Source organism: Nannobrachium achirus (assembly GCF_963921795.1).
Source record: "Nannobrachium achirus genome assembly, chromosome: 12".
Lineage (NCBI taxonomy): Eukaryota > Metazoa > Chordata > Actinopteri > Myctophiformes > Myctophidae > Nannobrachium > Nannobrachium achirus.
In genome coordinates, this window is record NC_137832.1 from 26,430,002 (window position 1) to 26,456,108 (window position 26,107).

The 26,107-nt window shown below is 43.1% G+C and overlaps 1 protein-coding gene across 4 annotated transcripts in view; it reads right to left on the bottom strand.

Annotated features, from left to right (window-relative positions):
* Nucleotides 1-26,107, bottom strand: part of fbrsl1 (fibrosin-like 1) — a 529,581-nt gene that overhangs the window by 492,330 nt on the left and 11,144 nt on the right. The window contains exon 1 of one of the 4 annotated variants that reach the window (XM_080739443.1): nucleotides 19,760-19,880. The exons of the other annotated variants lie outside the window; for them this stretch is intronic. Coding sequence (XP_080595569.1) covers nucleotides 19,760-19,819 — 60 coding nt within the window. The 5' untranslated portion in view covers nucleotides 19,820-19,880. Of the gene's footprint in view, nucleotides 1-19,759; nucleotides 19,881-26,107 lie in introns of those variants that run through there. 4 annotated transcript variants of the gene reach the window in all.

The following is a 26,107-nucleotide window of genomic DNA, read 5'->3' on the forward strand; positions in this document are numbered from 1 at the left end:
AGTTTGTATGCTATATAAATGGGCATAACATATTTTGCTACATTTAGTAGCGTAAAATAATCGGTGGCTGGCAATGTGACTAGAGATCAATCTTTTGATGTTAGATCATTATTTCGAACAAGCCTAATACAAGTTCAAGGTGTTGATTTGTCTATCTGCGTGCCCAAAATGATACCCAAATATGAACGAGAGAGATTGAGAGAAACAGAGAAACAGAGAAGAGAAGGAGATGGAGAGAGGGAGAGACAGAGCCTATTTCACTCATGCAATAACCCCGGCAATGCTGAACCTGAATAGGCTGATTGACGTGTCGCTTAGCACCCCACTAGCAATGCAGAGCGTTTTCTGCTTGTATGTGTCTGTGTGTGTATATCAGAGGTCACACTAGGATTCACGCCTCTAACTATGCTGGCTTTGGGACAGCTGATTATGCTTTTGTTGAGATACTGTACAGCTGGGTTCCCCAATAGGCGGCCCGTGGGCCATTTGCGGCCCGCGGGGGGCTACTGTCTGGCCCTCACCAACCCCAGTAATAATGGTGGTATAAGAGCAGCAACAACACTAGTATATCGTCGTTGTCAGGTGGAAATTGTATCTCCAAATTTGTATGTTCTTTCGCAAAGTAAAGCCCTGCTTCATCATACAAGGCCGTCGCACAAAAGTAGTGAAAACAGCAGATCTACAAGCACACAACTTGGGTGGGGGGGTCTCGGGGGGGGGGGGGGGGGGGGGGCCCGAGGGGGTCCCCGAACTATATATATATATAGTATAATGTCCTCTTTGTCAGCTGTCTTTATCATAACAAGATGTTTGTGGTGAGATAAAAGACTCTAGAAATGCACGCACACACACTCGCAATCTACAGTATGTGAGGCAGGAAGGAGGGAAACACAGATGACAAATAGCTCACTTCCGCAGGGAGGTGAGGTCTGGGCTCTCTGCACTGTATCCTATTTCAACCTGATAGAAGGAATACAGAGAGATACAGACAGAGAAAATTAGATAGTGGGAGGCAGAGGGGAAGAGGGAGAATGAGATACAGAAAGAAAAAGAGATGAAGAACCTGACAGAGGCAGAGAGAGTCTTAAACAGAAAGTGAGAAATGGTCATTTTAATCAATTGATACACAAAACAGAGCTGTAGAAAGAGAAAGACTGGGAAGATATTACAAGGAAAGAGGGAAAGAGAATGCTAGATTCAATGTTTATGCACTACACATCAGTAGCCTAAATTATGGGTTCTAAAATGCCAGTTAGTTGATGCCTATCCTTCGTGTGTAGGTAACATTGGCAAACACACATACTAGGAGCCCGTTAGCTTAGCATTAGCTGCAGCAGATTGTGCACCTTTTCATCATCAACAGGGGATTGAGCTGTCACTGATAAGTGGCCCTGCAGGCAGCAGCAACACATAGCAGTCATGTCCACTTCAAAATACTGCTCACCACCTGTCTACAAGGCACTCAACAACCTGGCTCCCCCTACCTCTCTGATGGTGATCTCCTCCACCCTTATGTCCCCTCATGTCCCCTCCCACTCCCTCAGGTCTGGCGACGCCAACCTCCTGGTGGTCCCCAAGACCAAGCACCGAACCTGAGCTACAGAGTTACTACAGGGGGTCCTCCAAATCTTTGTGATAGAAACCTTTTTTTTCTCCTTTTTTATATGCATGTACTTGAACCCTAGTGCCCATATCCTGAGAACTTTAGCCAAAATTGCAGATCTACAAGCTCACAACGCCTCGCAAAGAGGTTTGGTGTAGAGGGGATAAAGGGCAGACCAAGTACAGAGTGAAAGGTCAAGTTTACTAAGTATTGACGGTTCAAGTGGTTAAATATCTGAAAACAGAAATGGACATGAATCCAAAATACACTGATGATTGTGCTGTCAAACGATGAAACTATATGGAATCTAGGAACAGGTTGTGGCGATCCCTGCTTCATCTCTCTCTCAACTGGGGTCCTTGGCCTAAAACATTGAAAACCCCTGATATAGGTATTTTTCTGTTGCTGCCCCCTACCTATGGAATGCACTCCCCAACCAACCATACAGTATCAAAGAAGCCCAACCTTCAAAACGGCTCTCAAAACCCAACTCTTCAATATTGCTTACCCCCTTGTTTTACAGTTTTTTCATTGATTTTACTCTTAGACTTTCTCCTAATAAAAGTTGTAATAAACAAAGTTTGTTCTTTTGTTTTCTCCATCCCCCATGTACTTTGAGTAGGACTTAGAAAAGCGCTATATAGATTTGAGATTAAGTCACCCAAGGGCGCCCGCTGGCCTAGAGGTCCAGGCCCATACCACAGACTCTGATGCCTGACAGAGCGTGTCGGCATTTCACTCCCCATCTCTCACCCCATTTCCTGTCAGTCTACTGTCCTATCAATTTAGGCAAAAAGCCCCCCCCCCCCCCCCCCCGGACTGTCAAAAGGGAGAGAGAAAGTTATATGCGCGCGCACACAAATATAAAAGCAACTTTGAAAAGAAATGGAGGGAGGAGAAAAGGAATAGAGAGAATGAAGGGAGGAGAGGTGAAAGAGAGACAAGAGACAAAAAGAGAGAGCAAGGCCAACTACACAAAACCCTGACCTGCTCTCTGCATTGTTCTCTGAAGCAGAGAACACCGCTAGGGGAACAACACCTCGCTCACCTATGACATCCAGGTTAGCGGAGCAGCAGTTAGCGCTACCACAGTTGACTTTTAGGGCAGCTTGTTTTCTCTTGCTCCCTATATCCTCTTTTCCCCCTCCCCGTCTTCCTCGCCTCCACTGACACGCTTTCAGCTGTGCTGTTTTTGAACAGTGAAACTATTGTGTGCCTTCAACAGCGAACAATGCACGCTGCTTCGCCGTAGGGCCCCCGAGCACACATTAGCTCACTTTGCCCCTTTTGTCTGCTGCTGAATTCCTGCCGTGTATCTGGTTGCAATGCCAATAAATAACTGCATGTATTCACTTCTTGGTGGGGTTGTGCGGCAAGGGTGGCCTGGCGGTTTGAGTGACTGCTTGGACCTATAAACGGAAGGGCATAGGGTTGTATTCACCCCTTGACTCTGTTAAAGCTTACAGGCTGAATAAGCGTCCTTGAGATGGGAAGACTGGAACCCTTGCTACTGTAGCTAACGGTAAAATGTACCTTTATGTCGCTCCTTTGAGCGAGAGTGAAATGTTTCTCCAATGGCTGTACACTTGTGGTAATAAAGACTTGAATGTGAACTTGAACGAATAGCTGACAGATGTTGAAAATAAAGACACGTTCTGCAGGTCATAAAAAGCTCCATTACCTCATATCTGTTTACAAGTTGCAGTTTACAATGGGAGGTGCAATATAAGATGTTGTATAACACTAAACATTCAGGTGTGTGTTAATGGGAAAAATTACTCTTTTTATTAACCTGTTTTTTATGTCTTTTATTTTTTGTAGATGGCACCTTTTTATTCTGGCTAGGGACAGCAAATTAAAACTATTCATCCCTAGCATTTAGATTTTAATTCACGTTGAGTAATTTCATTTGCATTGTCCAATGTCCATGTAAAAGAAATGAAATAAATACAAATAATAATAATCGTCATTGTTTAAAATCTGTAAAACTTGGAGGGTCAAAATGTACCACAATAATTTGTATGATTTATTACAGTATGGTATTGTGGTAAATGAAACAGGAGAGACTATTAGAATCACTATAGAATTAACAGCAACTGCACTCTGTCAAGGTGCAAACTTGCGCCTCGAGCACAAGTAGGCCATGTATGGCCTACTTGTGGCCGTGCTCACCACCTTTTTTTTTAGATTTAATTTTGGGGCTTTTATGCCTTTATTGATAGTGGCATTATCACTGGCGTTGCCGGTGACATCACCACTGACATCACAGGAATGCTGGTCCCTCATTGGCTGTTAATGATGATATTAGCAGAAATGCTGGTCCATGATTGGGCTACTGGCTTAAACATACACAGACACCTACATACTGTACATACGCAGCCGAACGCAGTACTTGCGCGCTCTGCTGGCGCAAGTAATTAAGCTATATCAATACTTCATTGAAAACGGTGTAAGATCTAATCTAATAATGTGTTTGAATTCAGATCAGATGCCTAATGTATTGAAGCCAACAGATGTGCCAAATGCCAAAAAACACCATCTATATTCATGAATTCCTAAAATACACAACCTTGCGGCAAAACCAAACATGAACATTATGAGGCCCCATATACACGAAGACGATACACTGAGTCGTTTCAAAAACGTTTACTGTACAGACGGAATCGTCTCAAGCAATGCAAGTGTCTACATGAAACCGTCCGTCTCCAGAACGCTGTGATCCTGTAAGTCATTTCGGCTACGACTGAAAATGTTTGAAAATCTTCGTATATGACCTAGCAAAAATATACAGTAGATGCCAGATTGAAAGTTAGATCTCTCTCTTTATCTATATCTGAAGACACACATTGGAAAAATAGCGACTTTCCGGCCAACAAAATAGCTATTCGCATTGATTGGATGTTACACAGCCACACATTCTGCCATGGCAGTGGCAGTCCAGCTCAGCTCTAGCTGGGCTCAGCTGTCTTGTCTTTTGAACGTCACTGGTGCCCTGTGATGGTGGTGTTAACGCAGAGCATTCTATTTCCAACCCTGCCAACAGACAATACACCAGAACAGGCTGGCCTCTGTCACTCAAAGTCAATATCAACACATGCAGTACACATTATAAATACACACACACACAAAATGCACAGCATAAATGCGCTCACATACATACCGGTAGTAAATAGAGATACACTGGAAATACACAGCATAAATACAGACATAAATAAATACACTATAAACAAACTGCATACGCAGTAAATGCACACACGTGTCGCGCACACTGACTAAGCTAGCTAACATACACAAGCTGGATGTGTTCGGGTGGCACCCATGCAGCATGACACGCGCACGCACGCACACACACACGCACACGCACACACACACACACACACACACACACACACACACACACACACACACACACACACACACACAGAGCGTCTTGGTTGGCAGGCAGATATATTATTATCCAACCATGGGAATTGTTTCATCAACACCTGAAGCAGTTAAATGAAATGAATGTGAATTGGGGGTGGCACACAACTACCTACTGCTGCCAGCAAGCAATTAGACAGGAGCCGCAAACACAAGGAGAAATCTATCCGACGTTCACAGTATTGCCTGCTCTCTCTCTCTCTCTCTCTCACTCTCACTCAGGCTCTGTCACTCACTCACTCACTCCCTTCACTCCCTCAATAATTTCTAAAGCTACTTTCCCATTACAGTAACACGCTGTGCCATTTCATTCCGCGCCACCTCGCGCCAGGCCACGCCGATCGTGTTTCCATTAGCAATGCGAGGAGTTCTATCACAGGTTTTTGTACAACCTGTGAAAGAACTCCTCCTCGCTTTTTGATATATCAGTGGCCAAAATAGACAAGCCAAGTTGTGAAGCATGTGGGTGTAATATGTACTTACACAGGATAAACAACTGATGACAAATTAATGAGCAGACAAAATGGAACTCGAACAATATAACATTTTAGCTGATAAATGGGTACTCTCTCCTGATGGTTGAAACCTTGCAACCCACCTGAAAATGTATTCTCAGTTAATTAAAGAGCTGCTGATTAGCAATCACTATCTGAATATAGACAATCTACAATATTATGACATGCCCAGCAACGGCACACTAGGCTAATACAGTAGTACAATACACGACACAGGAAAAGGTTTGTACAGAATTTTCAACGTTATTTTCTCTATGCTATCGAGTGTCATTTGGACGTCGGGTTGGACCAAACGGCGATTAACGCCAACGTGTCCTCAACTGACCACTGCATTATTTCTGCCATAACTTGAAAATAGAAATGCGACGACGTAAAGTTGTGAAAGGTTCCTGTGATCCCACAGAAAGACTGCCTCCACGACGACAACACAACACTTCTGACTGCGTGTAAATTGTTGGTTACCGACACGTATCACCAGTAAGACTCCCTAATCGGGAGATAAGCGACCGTCAGGTCACATGACATGTACCGCTTTGCGTGATTTTAGGGCAAAATCTGTAGGAGCAGTGTCCAAAATGTGCAAAAATCTGCCTGATGGTGGCGCTAAATGGGACAGATCCATGTTGATGACATGACTATAGACATACTGTGTACCGCTTCGCGTGATTTTAGGGCAAAATCTGTAGGAGCAGAGTCCAAAAATGTGTTTTGCAAGAATCTGCCTCATGGTGGCGCTAGAAGAGGTCTTCTGTCTCTCCCTTCATTTTACTCTCTCTCTCTCTCTCTCTCTCTCTCTCTCTCTCTGTTTTAATCCATGTCTATCTCAATGTTGTTCTCTCAGACTCTCTTTTGAGTGTTCACTCTGACAGTCACCATTTCTCTTTCTCTCAACGTTCCATCTTGTAATGCCGGCACTCATCCATTTCCCTGTTTCTCTCTTCAGTAAAGGCAGGGAAGTCTTGAGTATAGCATCAGCTTGAAGGAGGAGAGACTGTTCATCTGACACCACCAAAGTGTCTCATTAGTAGCACAGATAATGTGGTGTGTCGAGGCGTTGAGACCTCATGAAATAGCACTCAGAGGAAGGTAACATAGACTCCTCCACAAGGGAACAGGTTTCTGACACCTACTGTAATCACTCAAAGACAAGGCAGTCGTGACTGAGTTGCAGTGCCGTCACAGAGTTGCAGTGCTGTCGCTCTGTCGCACACAATTAAGAACATGAAGAGAAAAGAATGTGGGAATGCAGCATGGTAATCATTTAGAACATGCTGTATCAATATGAATAATGATTCATAACACAATATTCAGCAGGATGATTTTTTAGTAGACTGCCTGTCTGAGGTCAGAGGCAGCCTGCCAAGGACACTGGCACAGATAGACGTTTATAACTTACGAGTAAAAGAACCTTGCACACAGTAACTTCTCACACCTTAAAGAGGTGGTGCCATACATAGTTTTGTACTTTTTCTGGCTTTCATGTGTCTAGGAGGTTGACAGTACTTCATTAGACCCCCTGGTGTGGTTGTTATGAGCAATTATGTATTCCCTTTGTATTTTGGATTTCTTCCTGGAGGTTGACACCTTGTGGGTCAAAAGTGCCGATCCAAAAACAGTGATTAAATGACATCATATAATCATCCCCTTCCCCTTTACCATTCACCCAACACTGTGGGTGTGGCTAACTTCAGCTGGGTCACCACCCACCTGAACCAGGCATACTTAATGAACTGGTGGGTGTGGCCACATCAAAACCTAATTTTAACTCTTTCTGTACACTTTTTTGGAAAAAATCCTCCTCCTAGTATAATCATCTATCTATCTATCTATCTAGGTCGTCCTCAGACGAGCCCTCCATCGTTGTTTCCAGTCATCTCGGTTCTCCATACATCTGGCCAGCTCATTGGTGTTCTGTGTCCCTACGTCTTCCTTGAGTATGTCCACGTATGTTTTTGTGGGACGTCCTCGCGGCCGGTGCCCGTGTGTTGGCTCCCACAGTACCAATTTGCTGGCTGGAAGCTCCTGGTGTCTTTGGCAGTGTCCTGCTAGTCTCATTCTTCTGGTGGCAATTTTCTCGCTTACCTTTGGTATTCCCTCATACAGGCTCTCGTTTGTAACATGTGCACTCCTGTTGATGTTGAGTACTGCACGCAACATTCTAGTGTAGCACCCGTCTAGAGACTTCTGCAGGGTTGGCTTCAGGGTCCAGCATTCACTGCCATAGAGGAGAACAGACTCCACCGTTGCAAAGAAGAAGCTAAGTTTGATTTGGCGGGGGAGGTTAGAGTTCCATACACTGTTCATGCCGTTCAGGGCCCTCCAAGCGAGTGCCTTCCTTACTTTAAGGTCTTTCTCAGTTGAGTCGACCCATGCGCCCAGGTACTTGAAGTCCTTGACTTCCTTCAACACAGCTCCTTCTGTTGTTGTCAGAGGTGAGTGATCAGGTAGGTTATAGGTGATAACCTCAGTTTTCTTAGCGTTTAGCCTGAGACCAACTTTGGCACACTCTATCTCCACCCTGTTCAGGAGTTCTTGTGCTTGTTCCATGCTGTCGGAGAGCAGGCTGATGTCGTCCGCATAGTCCAGGTCTGTCAGAACTACTGCGGGATGCCGTCTTGACCTCCTTGGTGTTAGCGTGAAGCCAAGCTCTTGTTCCCGTCCCCCTATGGCTTTCCTGAGCGCATAATCTAGAACTATGATGAAGAGGTAGGGGGCTAGGGTGTCTCCTTGCATTACCCCAGCTCGGATGTCAAACACCTCACTGCTGCCATCTGGGGTCACCACTTTGGCCCTTGTTTTTGCGTACATGGTCTCGATAGCCCGGAGAATGTTGGGAGGGACATTGTAGGCCTCAAGGATCTTCACCATCTTGCTTCTGTGGATAGAATCAAAAGCCTTTTTGAAGTCAATGAAGCACAGTACAGCTGCTAGGTTGTTCTTTTTCACCTCCTCTATTAATCTCCTTAATGCCAGGATCTGTGCTACGGTTGTTCTCTCCTCTCGAAAACCATTTTGGTTCTCTCTCAGGTGAGGGTCGATGGCATGCCGTATCCTGTTCAGTATCATTCGGTTGAAGACCTTAGCAGTGATACATGTCAGGCTGATGCCTCTGTAGTTGTCTGGCTTTGAGAGGTCTCCAGCTTTAGGCACCGGGATGATATTAGACAGAGACCATATTTCAGGTTGCTTGTTGTGCTGTAGAGCATTGTTGCAAAAGTCTAGGATGAGGTTGTCTAGGTCGCAGTTCTTCAAGACCTCTGGGGGTATGCCATCCGGCCCAGCACTCTTTCCCTCTCTTAGGGTGGATTTTGCCCTGGCGAGCTCGCTGATTGTGAAGGGTCCATCGTCGATGTTCAGGCCCTGGAGGACTGTCGGTATATTTTCCTCCTCTCCCTCTTCCACTGATGTTCCCAGGAGCCTCTGGAAGTGGTCGAACCATGTTGCCACCCTCTCCTCTGGACTGTGTCCCTCCACCTGGCCCTCCTTGGCCCTCTTCCGCCCTGTCATCTCATTTATTACCTTCCAGGCCTCCCCGTATTGCCTTTCACCTTGCGCTGCCTGCACTCTTCGCACACTTTCCATCACTTCTTCCCCTTTGATGGCGTCGTAGGTGCTGAAGAGAGACTGTTTGGCCTCGTTCAGTGTCTCGCGACCCTCCTCTGTTGGTTCACGCTCAAAGTTGAGTCGTGCTTCCTCCATCCTGCCTCGTGCTGCTACAACCTTCGGGTGTCTGGACCGTGGTGGTGCTCTTACTCTGTTCAGCACTGGCACGCACAGTCTGGTCGCCTCCTCATTCGCTGTGATGAATCTCCCATATTCACGGCTGGGCTCCTCTCCCCTATCCAGCTGCCGAAAGCGCTTCCTGACTTCCTCCGAGTACCTGGTTTGGAGGCCCGGATTGGTCGTGAATGCCTTCCAGTCATGCCGAATCTTGGGGCTTGGCTTGGGGACCCTGAGGCTCAGTCGTACCCTCATGGAGACCACACGGTGGTCAGAGCCTACAGAGCTGAACGTGCTGTATGGCTCAGCGTTCAGGATGGAATTCCTCCACTTTTGCCTCACTAGGATGTAGTCCAACTGGTATAGCCTAGGTAGCTCCCCAGGCCTTGAGGCTCGGTCTCGGAAGGTCCATCTCTTCCCTGTTCTCTTCCGGAACATGGTGTTCGCTGCCAGGAGCTGGTGTTCCATGAGAAGGGCTGTGAGGTATGCGCCGTTGCGGTTGGTAGACTCATGGTATGGGAATGGAGCGTCCTCCTGTCCAATCCTGGCGTTGAAGTCGCCAAGGATTGCCAGGAAGTTGTGCGCTGGGACACCTCGGACTGCTGCTGTGAGGTCCTCATAGAACTTCTCAACATCCTCATGCGATGCCGTGTTAGTGGGCGAGTACACCACTAAGACTGTTGTTACTGGGTTACCTGCAAACTCAGCCATTAGGATCCTTTCGGTGTGCTTGTGAACCCGTCGAAGGGCCCTGCGCGCCAGAGAACCCAGCATTAGTCCTACACCCCCTGTTGCAGCCTGGGCCCCGTTTCGCCACGCAGATGCAGTGATGAACGTGCGTTTCTCCACTTTGCGGTAAACTATCTGGTCAACTATCTGGTCATCAGTGGGGTCAACAGTGTGGACTCTTCTGTGTTCCTGGACTCCCAGGATCTCTACCCCCCGCTCTTCAGCACAGTGTGCCAATTCCACCAGTCTAATCATAATACCTGACAATCATGTTTTAGGGGGGACATAAATCATGGCACTGCATATTTAAGCGCTAAGAGGACCAACAGACAAACTGTCTTGAGACTTTTGCTATTCTTATTAATTTTCCCTGTTGTTATATGTTTATTATCATTACTATTATTGCTACCACGGTGTCAATGCATCTGTATACAAGATGTAACAATAAAGAAATATTGAACCTGGCGTAAGCGCACAATCCGCACATCAGCTGCTTCAGTCTGACATACAGTATGAATATTGGATGAATTGCAAGCAGTAGCACTGCAGAGCTCATAATGTGCACTCAGATGATAATAGACTTTATAATGTACATTCATAATGAATCATGATGTAAAATCACAACTGGCATTGAGCTCTGTTTGCAATGCAATGTACACAATGTACACATGCATGTGGGCGAATGTGTGTCTGTGTATGTGTATGTGAAGGTGTCTATATGTACCCATACAGTATGTGTGAGCATATGCATTTGTACAGTATGTGTGTGTTTGTGTGTGTGGGTGCTCCTAGGCAGAATCACAGTATTAGGGCATTTAGCATAGCTGAACCCTGAAAATCGATTATTTGAGTAGTCAGTCAGAGACCCCTCAGGGAAGGGAGACGGAGATTCTCATTCAAGCAGTCATATTTCTATTGAAGCTGGCTTGACACTGGTTGTAAATAAACTAAAGAACGCACATGGATTAAACACAGGATTTTGCCTTGACTTTTTTCTATGATATGACAACGATGCGGTTGTGATGTACAGTGTTTCCTCTTTTGACTTCCATAGCAGTAGGTGAGTCCTTTTTAGCGCTACATAAAGTTCTACTACACAAATGCGGTCTAATCCATTGTCGACAATTAAAAATCTGTCTGCCAGAGATGCTCGAAGGCCAGCATCCTGCGTGAGCGACGCACCTTACTGAGAAATACACATTCATGTCAGTGTTGAGGGTCTATGGGAGTCATGGGACGCAGTTGCCAGGTTGCCAACAGATTCCATGTTACAGTATGTTACAATGTAAAGATTTATTAACAGTTAAAACAGTTAAAGCTTTCAGACACATTTTCTACCCAAATATAATCATATTATAATCATATAAGATGGAACACAAGTTAATCACTGCACTTTGTTAAGAATTACACCTTTTATTATGACTCATTGAGTTTTTGTGGGACTCTGGGTCCCTGGGACCCATCTGAAAGACCACCCATTACATTGAAAACCTAGTAACATCGCTGGTCTGCAGTCATATGCAGTTATATCAACAGATGTATATGTATCTTAAATGCTAAAACATTTTCATGAATCTGTTGCACTTGACTTGTTGTTGATGTTATCGTGGTCATCTGCACTGAAATGCATGCAAATGTACTATTTTATAATATTGTTAGAAACTCTTATAGAACATAATATAAAATGATTAGTCAAATATTCAAATGAAAGTCCCGAGTCTGATTAGACCAATTAAAATTGTGACGGGTACATTATTTAGAAATCCCTACAGTGTTATTTTCAAATATGTCAAAAATACAGACACTCGCCTTTCTATTAAACTGATATGGAGATGCTGTATGGAGTTAGACAATAATTTAATTGGATGGCAATTTCTGCTGGATAAGTCCCCTAGGTAATCAATAAAATATGAGTAGACATGTAATCAGGAAAATATTGCCATATATAACTTTATCTTGAGAATTGAGATGTCTTCTTCTTACTACAAAAGAAGTTGATTATGCAGTCACCACCACCCGGAACAATATCTATAATAATATAGTGGAACAACACAATAGGTTGTAATTTCCTATCCGTTTGTTTATTAAACCCAACAAGACTTGTCAAATTAGGGCTGCTTATTAGACACGCAGCATTGTAGTTTAGTCAATGTCATACACTTCTCTCAATCCAGGCCCCAGGTTAAGCGCTATAGCAGTGTGTGTGTGTGTGTGTGTGTGTGTGTGTGTGTGTGTGTGTGTGTGTGTGTGTGTGTGTGTGTGTGTGTGTGCGTGCGTGTGTGTGTCCTCGTTTCAAATACCCTGACAAAGTGCCTCCCCCACACCCCACCCATCTGAAATGAGCTGTGCAGCCCTGCACGCAAGAGCAGATGCATTTCTCTGCCTTTGATCTCCAGGTAAACAAACCCAACCTGTGAAAGAAAAACACACATCCTTAGATCCGCCACGTGCCCTCCATAAATAAGAGAGGAGGAAAATGGAGACTGTGAGAGAACACAGAGAGAGATGGAAGACAGATAAAGACGGATGGGAGAAGGAGGATGATGGGGGTGAAGGGGGATGTGAGAAAGAGAGAGGACAGAGGAGTGAAAGGGAGCAGAGAAACGGAGAGATGACAGAGAGAGAGAATGCGAGAGGAGGGAGGGTGAGGGAACATATTATTATTGTGTTGCATTATTCCTTGCTTGGCAGGTTTGCACTACATGGGGCTTTTAAGCCGTGACATCATTTTGTAGTCAGACCTCCAAGCAGATTTATTGTCAATATCTGTTCCTCGCTATTTCAACAGATCCGAGACAAAAATAACGACTAAAGTATAATTCTAACACTTTCCTTTCAACAACAAAGAGAAGAAAAATGTGTAAATAGTAAAAATAGTAAAAAGATTCACGGAAACTGGGGGCAGAAATTCTCCTCTGCCTACAACAAAATGATGTCAGACTTAACAGCCCATAGGCCTATCTCCGATTATACTGTACATACTAGGGATGGGACGATATGAACATTTCATATCACGATTATTGTGTCAAAATAAATCGCGATTTACGATATTATCGCGATAATCAACATCCATTATCCTGGGGTGGAACATTTGCCAAAAAATAGCAGATCTACAAGCTCACAACGCGTCGCTTTGAACAGCACCTGAAGAACTTCCCGGTTTCCTGTCAGCTTAGCTTTCTCAGTTACCATCAATAAAAGTCAGCGCCCAAAAAATGAAAGCATTGGCATCTACTAGTGAAGGCCCCTGGGGGCCTGTACCTCTAGTTAGTATTATTGTAATGGTAACACCTACAGTATATGAGAAGAGAGACCCAACCCAGAAGAGACCCAACTTCTCTCCAAAATGGCTCCCCCGCATGTAAACAATTCACCTTTTCCTTTCGCTTTATTTTTGAGTGGCGCTAACTGCTAATTGCAACTGTCAGATGTGCAAATCGGTGTTATTAGGAATGATATCAAAGGTTTGTGTTGTGTGACGTCAGACCACAGCTCTGGTCAACCTGAATAAGGTGTGACACGTTTTTTTAAACATCACATTTAGTCTGAGTACCACCAAACGACCAAGTGAAGGTCTCATTACGCAGAGTCTATAGAGTCAGGGATATATAGACATAGGCAACTAGGGGGAGAAAGAGAGTGACAGAGTAAATATATCAAAACCAGATCTTTCCAGCCTGTAAGGGATATTGAAACGCCTTCCAATTCACAGTCAAAAGTAGAAGAAGTGGTGTCCATGAACTAATCTTCCACAACACAGGTGTCCTGCCTTCACGTCTCGGGTCCTCCTCCATGAACAGGAGCCACAACAACCTCTACAGTCAAATAATGAGCAACGGACAGCTCACCTCATCTTCCAGTCGGGACGAAATCACCAGCCGTGTAACCAGCCAGAAACAAGGAGACACGGACCAATCCAGATCTTGCAAGGACTTCAACTCAGCCAGGAGAAGTAAGGAAACGTTTGACGGGAGAGAAAACCTCAGATGTGATAAAAGCTTCACTGAGGTATCCACTCTGAAGAAACACCAGCATGTCCACGCCAAAGAAAAGACCTTACGCTGTCAACAATGTGACAAGGGTTTCAGTCATGCATCTAAGTTGAAGACACACCAACGCGTCCACACTGGAGAAAGGCCCTTTGTCTGTAAACAGTGTGACAAGGGTTTCAGTCAGTTAAGTGGCCTTAAGGCACACCAGTGTTTCAGTCGGTCATGGTCCCTGAAGCAACACCAGCTTGTCCACACTGGAGAAAAACCATTTGTGTGCAAACAGTGTGACAAGGGTTTCAATCAGCTAGTTCACCTGAAGACACACCAGCGTATCCACACTGGAGAAAAGCCCTTTGTGTGTAAACAGTGTGACAAAGATTTCACTTGGTTAAGTTGCCTTAAGATACACCAGCGTGTCCACACGGGAGAAAAACCCTATGTGTGTAAACAGTGTGACAAGGGTTATAGTGACTTAGGGTCTCTGAAGATACACCAGCGCGTCCACAGTGGGGAAAAACCCTTCAAGTGTAAACAATGTGACAAGGGTTTCAGTGTGTTAGGGAATCTAAAGACACACCAGCATGTCCACAGTGAAGAGAAACCCTTCAAGTGTAAACAATGTGACAAGGGTTACAGTAAGTTAAGGACTCTGAAGAGGCACCAACAGCGTCTCCACACCACATAAGTTAGAAAAGGCCGAACACTCTCCGGTTGGGGGCACCACATTGTTGTGCGGCTTGGAGTGGCAGGCAGCTGCTCGCTCCGAGTTTTCTCTTACCTTTTGAGTGGTGCTCCTACATATGGCTTTGTCACATTTAGCCTGGGAGCTAGTAGTTCGGCTATTTCTTTGGCAAAGACATTTGATAGAGAGTGAAAAAAAAAATACTTATATATATATATATATCAAGTACTTATATTATAAGTACCTTTAGAGGGTTTAAGTGGTACGGTACCGGATATGCAGCTCGGCAAATAAAAGGTGAATTTATCCCAGTGCATGATGGAGGACGATATCGCGATAAATGTAATCTCCACGATACGATTATCGTGAGTGTTTTTTTATCACGATAATATCGCGTATCGTCCCATCCCTAGTAGACACCTTGTTATTTTTCCATGTAATCTTTGTACCACTCAAACACAGCCACAGCATTGACTTGCTTGGACATTTTTGCTGACAGAGTCAACAGCAGACAGACAAACACAGATAGAGGGAAACAGAGACAGACAGGGAGACAGACAGATGGATGCACAAGGGGATAGAGAAAGACAGAGAGACAGAGTGACAAACAGAGAGAGAATAGGTATGTAATGAGCGCTGTCAGACTAGGCCACAAGTCTTTTTAGCCGCTGATAAGATCTTGTAAGCCAAGAGCACTTAACAGAGCTGTCATAGACAGCGTGCGCTCATCTGTCCAAATAGTCTTATAGGCACACCACCGCTTTTCCTCTGTTAGCCTTGTCTGCATTCCGAAACAAACATCAACAAATGCCACCATAAACCATGCTTCTGGATCACATCCATGTGATCCAGATTTGAAAACGTAACACACAAGGAGCTCAAAAAACTATGGATTGATGAAAAAACTGACTGAACAAACTGTAGGTTAAACGGACACAGCGAGCTACACACAGTACACAGAGCCTGAATTGTTTTTTTGTGCTCACAAATCTGTTGGTAAAGTTATTCTATCGCCAATGTCACCAAGAAAACACAGTCCCCAACCAAATCCCTGCACACTGGTGCTTCGTGACTGAAGTAATACCGTGTTTGATGTCAAACAATGAGTTCAGTCGTCGGTGACAAGGCAGTTGAAGGCACTTTCATTTTAGTGGGAAAAATGACAGTGGCCCCCCCCCCTTCATCTTCCGCCTGGGATGACAGGCTACTGTCAGTCAGATAGCGATGGGAATTCACATAGGAGAGGGGAGGAGAGACATTCTACATTGCATAACACTCTGCTTTTATCCAAGCTCTGTTATCATGGCTGCGGGTTACTGAAGTGGCTGCCAACACTGTCACACTGTATGCTGAACTCCTTATTTGGTTTTGTTCACACCAATAGCAACAGATGCAATGCAAAACACCACAGGCTCACTCATTCGAGGACCATCCATTGATTTCTAACCACAGCATTTTTTTTTACCCTAACCACAACGTGCATATTTTCAAACCTAGAACACTAGCGACCTGCCGGGAGCGTGTCGATATTTCAACATAACATTTTGTTCTACGTCCCAGTTTTTTTTTTTTTTCTTCTCTTTTTTTAAGATTTGTTTTTGGTCTTTTTGCCTTTATTGGATAGGACAGTAGACTGACAGGAAATGGGGGAGAGACAGGGAGTGACACGCCGCAAAGGTCGCCCGGATCGGGAATCGAACCGGCGACGCCGACAGGCATTGATGCCGAAATGGCAATGCCTATATGGTACACGCCTGGTCCACTAGGCCACCAGGCGCCCGTACTACATCCCAGTTTTAACCTGGTGAAATGCTAACCTGCCGACGCTGGTGAATGTTAACCTCTATGCCAGGGGTCTTCAACAGGGGGTCCGGGACCCCTAGGGGGCCCTCAGAGTTACTACAGGGGGGTCCTCCAAAACTAAGATTAGTTTTTCATATTAACCACTTGAACCCTAGTGTCCATATTCAGAGAGCTTTGCCAAAAATAGCAGATCTACAAGCTTGTAGATCGGCTATTTTCGGCAAAGAGCTCTAGTGTAGAAGGGAAAAAGAGCAAACTAAGTACAGCGTGAAAGGTCAGGTTTATAAAGTATTTATTGACGGTTCAAGTGGATAAATGTCTGAAAACACAAATTGACATGAATCCAAAATACACTATATGAAAAGGTTGTGGGGGTCCCTGCTTCATCTCTCTCTCAACTAAGGGGTCCTTGGCCTGAAAATGTTGAAGACCCCTGCTCTATGCCTAAACCTAACCCTAACCTCAGTGAGTAGCTAACCTGCCGACGCCTGTGGTCGAAATAATGGGACGTAGAAATAGCAAGATTTCCCCGCCTGCATGGCTGCCGAAGCCCAATAATTATACCCTCGTTTACGGTAGGTCTTATTTACGCATGAGTATATAATAACATATTTGACTCTTTGACACTGGCAAAAGTCAATGCTCACATGACACGCAAACTGTAATATTTAAAAAAGAGTAAGACCTGTGCCGTCTCTAGCAAGTGACTTTTCCTAGACATTATGCTATAAGCTATGACTTTGTGATTTCATATCAGTAAGTCAAAATAAGAAAAGGCCAGAGGTGAGATGTTTTCATGAGGGCCAGATGGGTATGTCTTCTCCGACTCGCCTTATATTTTCACCAGCATTTCTCTTGCTTTTATCTTCAAATGCTAAACACCATCATCATCATCATCATCGCAAGTAAAGTGTTCATAAAACAAATTAACACTTGTTTATGGAACAAGTGAGTACATAAAAAACAAACAAAACAATCAGCCTTATTAAAACAAGACTGCTGGGACAGAGAGAGGCAGAGGCAGGCTGTCTCTGGAGTGCAACAGCTATCATATTTTCCTATCCTATTTCAGATGGGATCAGCGAGAGCTCTGAGCAAATTATTGCCAACAACCTCGCTCAGCCCATAAAGCCTATTCCCGCCAGAGCCGGCGTCGCTTGCTACTGTAGCTAGCAGAGGAGCATGTTGACAACTGTTGGCGCTAATTGCTTTCACACCGAGCGTGCTTTATGAAACATGCACCGAGACGCCGAGACACGCTCCATACCTCGAGTGTGTCTCTGAGACGAGCCACGGCTGTCACTGACAACACAGTGTAAACAAAAACACACATTAAGGCAGAGGCTGGTGTTTGATCTTCAACATGGATTTAAATTACCGTACCTAAGACCTGTGACAGCGATAACTGGGTAGGTTCTATTGATAATCTTGACTTGCTTTGTTGAATTTACCAGTTTCAGAACGTTGTGTCATGTTTCCATTTAATAGTAACACATTCATGTTCATAATAAAAGGAAGCATCTGCACACCATTGACTTTATACGTTTTGTTCATTGCTATACCAAGCATGTCATGTTTAGTTCTGAAGCATTGCTTGGCTCAAAAGGTCTGCGACATGACTCAGTGAGAATTGTCAAGCATGGCTCATATTCTCAAAAAACAAAGGTTTGAAATTCACGTCAGATCATAAATGTAGATGTTGCATGAAATGAGATGAGATTAGAAGAGATGAGATGAAGACATCTCTTTGAGCTGAATGACAAAAAATATTATCCTTAAATGATTTCAAAGTAACTTCAAATGGAGTCTTGTCAAAACATTGCTTAATATCACATATCAAGCAAGTCCTCTAAGTCTAAATAATAATGTAGCAAGAAACGTAGCAAGAAACTGACTATTTAGCATCTCATGCACTCACGCATTCCCATGCGCACATAGACACACAGACAGAAATTACTTGAAATTCTTGGACCACCCACATCACAGGCAATAACTAGCAGGAATACTTTATGCAGGGTCCATAACTCCAAGCTATATTATGGATTTAGAATACTAATGTAAGAGAGAAAAGCCAGGGGAAGAAACACAAGATATGAGAAAAGTAGATTATCTTATTCTACTGTTTCACTTCCTTGGCACTGGCAGACATGCTGGATATCAATATAACCTTAATGCCTAAAATATGAAGTGTAACTGTGAACAAGAAATGGCAGAAAATAGGCTACATGCATGAAAGATGGTGGCATGGTTTGAACCAAATCCACTCCGAGGGCTTTTTACACGTGCACTTCAGGCTCAGTGCATGGGTTGTGGTTCCAGTATTGTGATAATCCTTCATGGGATACTCTCTGGCACTTCCCAACCCCCAACCTGCATACTGACAAACGCACGCGCACGCACACACACACACACACACACACACACACACACACACACACACACACACACACACACACACACACACACACACACACACACACACACACACACACACACACACACACACACACACACACACACACACACACACACGCTTCCTTGGCTGGATATATTTAGGTCACTGGTCGATAGCGTGGACAGGTGCACTGTAGAGGTCCAACACTGTGTCTGTGTGTCTCTTTGTGTGTGTGTGTGTGTGTGTGTGTGTGTGTGTGTGTGTGTGTGTGTGTGTGTGTGTGTGTGTGTGTGTGTGTGTCTGTGTGCGTGGCGTGCGTGTGTGCATTAAGAATAAGATATACAAGCTCACAACATGTTGCAACGCGACACATTGTGAGTTTGTAGATCCGTTTTACTTTTGCCCGAGAGACTTGGTATAGATGGATAAAAGCAGTCCAAGTACATTTGTATCTCGGCTGTGTGTGTGTATTTATTTATGAGTGGAATGCACATGTTCACTGCAATGAGTGCATGTACACTGTACGCATGGGATGTGTATTTGTGTGTGAGGAAACTAAGGACCAGTGCATACTAGCAAGCATCCGTGTGCGTGTATCGAATGAGTGTCTACATGTCTACACCTACAGTAAGTGCTAGTTAACGCATGTGAACGTGCGTATGCACTAGGGCTTTTACATCTAGTATTTTTTACAGATCGACTAGTTGAAGCCACTACTAGTCGACAAGTCGACTAGTCGTTAACATATTATTTCATTATAAAGAGCGCTGTGGCACGGCTTTTCACAGCAGTCAAGTTACCATGACAACGTATACACACACAAACCCACGTGTGCACGTTATCGCAACATAACAAGACCAGCATTTAGCTGCTATAGGAATGGAAACATAGACTCACCAACATGACTGTAGCTGCTGTGTCTCTTGTTAAACAAAGTACACAATAATCCATTTGCATGGTCGGCGATGGCTATGCTAGGCTTAGTAGTTTAGCTCGCTACACAACACAAACACTCCACCGTCTTGTAATGACTTCTAATCAAATGAACGTTGGGCCGTCTGTTGTGAACTGGCAAGAACTGGGCTGTCCTCACTTGCTGCTTTGATGGTGGTACGATTTTATACTGTTAAACAACTATATTCTGTAGAACTAGTCCCCTTGTAGTGGACAACGACTCACTCCTGTGTGCAGACACGGACTTTCACTTTGGGTGAACTCTGGGTGAACTCAACTGTCTTTGGGATTATTAACCCTCGGTAGGGAGATGCTGCTAGATGTGTGTTTGTGACTGGATAATAATATTCCGTTTATAATAGTTGTTAAAAATAAAACAATAACTATAATCGAATTGAAATTAGTTCATTAGGACTTAATAAATTAAAAAACTAAATTACGAAAAAATTGTTTTTCTTCTGTTTTTTTCTTATCGACTTTTCGACTAGTACCTACAAGATCGACTAGTGGTTATACTAGTCGACTAGTCGGTGAAAGCCCTACTATGCACGTGTGTGTGTGTGTGTGTGTGTGTGTGTGTGTGTGTGTGTGTGTGTGTGTGTGTGTGTGTGTGTGTGTGTGTGTGAGAGACAGAGAGAGCGCTTCATGCTTAAAGCTCCACAGTGTGTGATGGTTGGGTAGCTATGGGGACGTCCTGTTGGCATTAGGAAACCTCTCTCCCTGGGACGTGTTAGCCAATGAGCAGCTGTGCCTCAGGAGGGGGCTGTCTTGTTAATTAAACCTGGAGATGTTTTGTCAGCAACAGCATATCGTTGTTGTCGGGTGGAAACCTTGTATGTCCAAAAATTAAATTTTTGTAATTATTATTTAAAAAAAACAAGTTAAAGTAGTGAAAATAGTAGATCTACAAGCACACGAGGCGCTATGTGCTTGTAGATTTGCGATGTTCACTAGTTTTGTACGACAGTCTTGTATGATGAAGCAGGGCTTTACAAAAAAAACATAAAAAATGTGAAACTTGGACATACGAGGTTTCTGCCCGACAGTGATGATATGATACACAATGCTGCTATCACTATCGCTGTAAGGAGAAGAAAATGGCAAGGAAGGATTGCAGCAGCCCCTGCGAAATGAAAAAGAAAAGAGGAAAAACATTTGCTGTCGGTATAGCCAAGATGCCTTAATACTGCAATGCCGCTGCAACATTAACTGAGAGTGTGTCAGCATCTTCTGGCGCTACTTTCAATATGTCTAGACAAGTAGACATATCTGCATTTGAATGAACACATTGCACGTGTCTGGAGGGTGTATACAACCCTGCTGACCATTGTATGTCAGAACCACTCTGAGGAAACCACCACAACCTTGAAACACTGGGGTTTTGCTCTCTTAATAAATACATACACAACTCTGACTCTTTTCCTCAGTACTGTGTGGATATACTGATGTATCACAGTTGTCGATATTATTTCTGCATCAGCGTTGCCATTATTGTGATTTTAATTTTGAGTGTTCACGCTACAGTAACTGTGCTTAATACCAGTAAGACTCCCTAATCGGGAGATAAGCGACCGTCAGGTCGCATACACAAACTTTAGAAGGCAATGGTAGGCAATCAGGAGGGAATATGGGAAATGGGACAGATCCATGTTGATGACATGACTTTAGATATAATGTGTACCGCTTTGCGTGATTTTTCCCCTTGGGATAATAAAGGTATCTATCTATCTATTTTAGGGCAAAATCTGTAGGAGCAGTGTCCAAAAATGTGTTTTGCAAAAGTCGGCCTGATGGTGGCACCAGATGGGACAGATGCATGTTGATGACATGACTGTAGAGATACTGTGTACCGATTTGCGTGATTTTTGAGCAAAATCTGTAGGAGCAGTGTCCAAAAATGTGTTTTGCAAGAATCGGCCTCATGGTGGCGCTAGAAGAGGGCCATGTGAGAAATGAGTGGAGGTTGTGGTTTGACAGCCAAAGAGTGTGTGTGCAAAGTTTGGCATGGATCAGGGCAACGGTGGCAGAGATATGAGTAGGGGAAAAATGTGAGGTGACGGACAGACTGACAGACTGACTGACTGACAGACAGACAGACAGCCGTTCCAGATATTTGTAGTGCATCAGCATGTACTGTACTGTGCTGCTTTGTAATTCGTCAACATGTCTCTCAACTAATCATGTCATCAAAACAAATTTAATTGAGTTTTAATACTGTTTTGGGGAAACAATAATGCCTTAATTTTATCATTCAGTTGTTGTAAATATAAAAGGATCCTGTCATCATGGACCAATTGGCACATCCATTGAAATACCCTGATTTATCATTTTGTCATCAAATTATTTTCCATCCATTTGGACATATTGAAATAAAACACTTCAATGCATTAACACCGATATCACAAAATTGTAAAATGACATGAATACCTGTGATTAGGGCTGTCACAATTATTACATAATCGTCTAATCGCAATTATTTGACATAATCGTGATTATTTTTCATAATCGTCATAATCGTTTCCATGTTGAAAAATAGTGGAAATAGCAATTAAATCATTAATCGCAATTATTTGAGTGACATTAATCATCATGTAAAATGTCATAATCGTGACAGCCCTAGCATTAACACCGATATCATAAAATTGTAAAATGACATGAATACATGTGATTACAAAAGAATCCTAATTTGTAGGAACACTGACAGCAGCGCTGGATGTTGGCAGAACCAACAGCTGTTGGCAGGGGAAGACAGTGGTGTTTGAGTGTTACTGTAACAATAATAGCTCTGAATCTCCATAGTAATGAATAAATCATGGGCCTTGAGGCAGATGGGTGTAAATGTGTTTTCATACCAACTTCACTGGAAAGATTTAAGAATCGTAAAACTTTCTGATGGGTGTTCAGTGTTTCTCAGACAGCTGACTCTCAATTACAATTGCTACTTGTCACATCAACTAAATTTGTTATTTGATACCGCAAGAAAGGGAGTCGATGGCTTGATATTGTACTTACCCCGTATTTTCCGGACTATAAGGCGCACTTAACACTTTGACTGCCAGACCCCCCCGGCCCCCCACCCTGACCAATGCCACCATTAGGTCCCATTCATTCTGCCCCGATTCCAGGGAATATATTGAAAACTAGAAGAGAAAATTTCTAAGAAATTTTAAGTGTGCCTGCAGCTCGCTAAGTCTGTGCAACCTTGTGTAGCGGTTGGTGTTAGCATTAGCGTTATTTCATTTGACGCAACCCGCGTGTCTGTATGACAAACGGTTCACGAGATCAAGGGTCACTTCCTGTTTGGTGAGGGGCACTTCCTGTTTGGCGAAATAGGCCCCAATTAAGGTCATGGACGATTAATGAATTAAAGCTGCAAGCAGCGATGACCAGGCCCTCGCAGCTCTACCCACGTCACAAGGCCAGCAGCCAATCAGAAACCAAACAGGAAGTCAGCCATTTCGACTAATTAGTGGCGTTTTGGAGCATTTTTGGCCGTTATCACGGGTCGCACTTTAACGACAGTTTTTTGAGAAAAAATTGTTTTGTGAGAAAAAAAATTTGAGAAAAAAACTTTTTTGAGAAAAAGAAATTTTGAAAAAAAAATTGTGAGAAAAAAAAATCTTGAGAAAAAAAAATGTGAGAAAAAATTTTTTTGAGAAAAAAATTATTTTGAGAAAACAATTTTGAGAAAAAAAATTTTTGAGGAAAAAAAAATTGAGAAAAAATTTTTTTGAGAAAAAAAAAATTAGAGAAAAAAATTGAGAAAAAAAATTTTTGAGAAAAAAAAATTTTTGAGAAAAAAATTGAGAAAAAAAAAATGAGAAAAAAAAAATGAGAAAAAAAAATTGAGAAAAAAAATTTGAGAAAAAAAAAAATTTGAGAAAAAAATTGAGAAAAAAAAAATTTGAGAAAAAAAAGTTTTTGAGAAAAAAAATTTTTGAGAAAAAAAAAATTTGAGAAAAAAAAATTGAGAAAAAAAAAATTTGAGAAAAAAAAATTTGAGAAAAAAAAATTTTGAGAAAAAAAAAATTTTGAGAAAAAAAAATTTGAGAAAAAAAAATTGAGAAAAAAAAAATTTGAGAAAAAAAAAATTGAGAAAAAAAAATTTGAGAAAAAAAGAAAAGGTATGACACCAGCCGCAAGTCTGTACGACAAACGGATCATGAGTTATAGAGGCACTTCCTGTTTGGTGAAGGGCACTTCCTGTTAAAGAGGGGGCGAGGCTTAATCAATTACAGCTCATCCCTATTGGTCGGAAAAAGACCAAAGTTGTGTGAGCATTTTACATTTTAAATGACGTTGCTAGGCAAAAGTATGGCAGAGTTATGTGGCGCCAAAGTTCCTGGTTTTTTTTCGGAGTCCCCCATTCAAAGTCAATGGAGTTTTTGGGCGTTGTTTTTTGCGAATTACATCGCAATCGTAAAGCGGATCGGAAAGAAAAGTAATAGCACACCATTCCCGGCCGAGCCGCACATTTTGATGTATATATTGCGGGGGTGGCGTAAATCGTGCGGCAGTTATTACGTGCCGAAGTTTCCCCCATTCTAAGTCAATGGGGTTTTTTGGCGTCGTTTTTTGCGAATTACGTCGCAATGGTAACGCGGATCGGAAAGAAAAGTAATAGCAACCTATTCCCGGCCGAGCCTCACGTTTTGATGTATATATTGCGTGGGTGGCGTAAATTGTGCGGCAGTTATTACGTGCAGAAATTTGTGGCGAAACTATGGACTTAATTAATTAAGTATGGCGGATTACAATAAGTGTTTTGCCATTGCGTTGCATGGCAGGCACACTTAATGATCCGATATTCACATCGGAACAAAAATGGGAGGTTTGGTAAAAGAGGATTTTTTTTTTTACCAAAAAAATTTTGGAGTGATTTCGGTGAGCGGTTTTGGAGATAGGTGCTCGAGAGTGCGCACTGCGCAAACCAGTCAATAACCTCAGAAATCTAGATTCTGAGATATTTGAGTTCAAAGAAAAAAAACTTTAGGAAGCCATAGCGACAAATTGGTAAATGGTAACAGAACACAAGTACCCTTGACAGAAAGAATGTGAAACCAGCTTTCATTCTCTGCAAAAAAAGTTTAAAAAATATTGTACCATCGTCTAGTTTCAAGGGGGCAAAGTGAAAAAGTATGGAATGACTCAGAAGGTGGAAGTTGTCTTACAGTTTGATAGAACTATGCACTGTGAATTCACTGTGTTTTTACCTGGTCTAGAAGGTCAGGAAGACAAAAAGTCAGAAAAGCGATGTCAACCTTTTATTTTATGGCAACATCGAACCCTAACCCTGGTGAGTACCTCACACATCCAGCATGAACATATTTATGTTCAACAATATTTACAAATATAAAAAAAAAAAAAAAAAAAAATCACAAATATGACTTCACAAAAGTAAAATAAAATAAATGTGCAGCAAGTAAAGAATAAATAAAAGAATATAAAAGTCAAAATAAAGTACTGTATTCTAAGGCAGGCAGCACAACAATGTCTATTTGTAGTTGGCCACTAGATGGTACGGTTCACCCTGTGTGTGTGTGTGTGTGTTTGTGTGCGTGTGCGTGTGCGTGTGCGTGCGTGCGTGTGTGTGTGTGTGTGTGTGTGTGTGTGTGTGTTCGTGTGTGTTCATTGTTCTGGGAAACGAGGAAGAGAAGTCCCAGAAGTTCTTCAGCTCCCATAGAGTGACATTGGTCCAGGAAGCGAACCTACAGTGACCTGACCTGACTCCTCCGCTATTGCTATCTCCGCCATCATACTGTCCTCTGCGTTGTCATTGGTCTGGTTGCAGATCGTCTCCAGCAGCTCATGGCGTAGCAGGGAATGGGTAGACTGTGGGATCCCATCCTTCCTCCATCCAGTCAGACTCCACGGGCCCTGTATATGATAGAAGAAAAAAAAATACTAAATGATACGTCTGTATACGTCTGAAAACAGCAGATCTACAAGCACACAACGCCTCGCACCGCGAGGCGTTGTGTGCTTGTAGATCGGCTGTTTTCACTAGTCTAAATAATTTCAAATGTATGTATATATACGTGGCCACTGAATTCTATGGGCTCTGCTTTGATACAAATCTACAGCTATGCCAGTCTATTGGCTCTGCTGGCAGAGCCTATAGACTGACATAACTACTGTAGATTTGTAGATCGATTTGATAGGTTATTATGTCACACACACACACACACACACACACACACACACACACACACACACACAGATTGTATTACTAAACTATCTATCTAGGTATACACACACGATAAAAAACTAAACTATAAAGAAATGTATTCT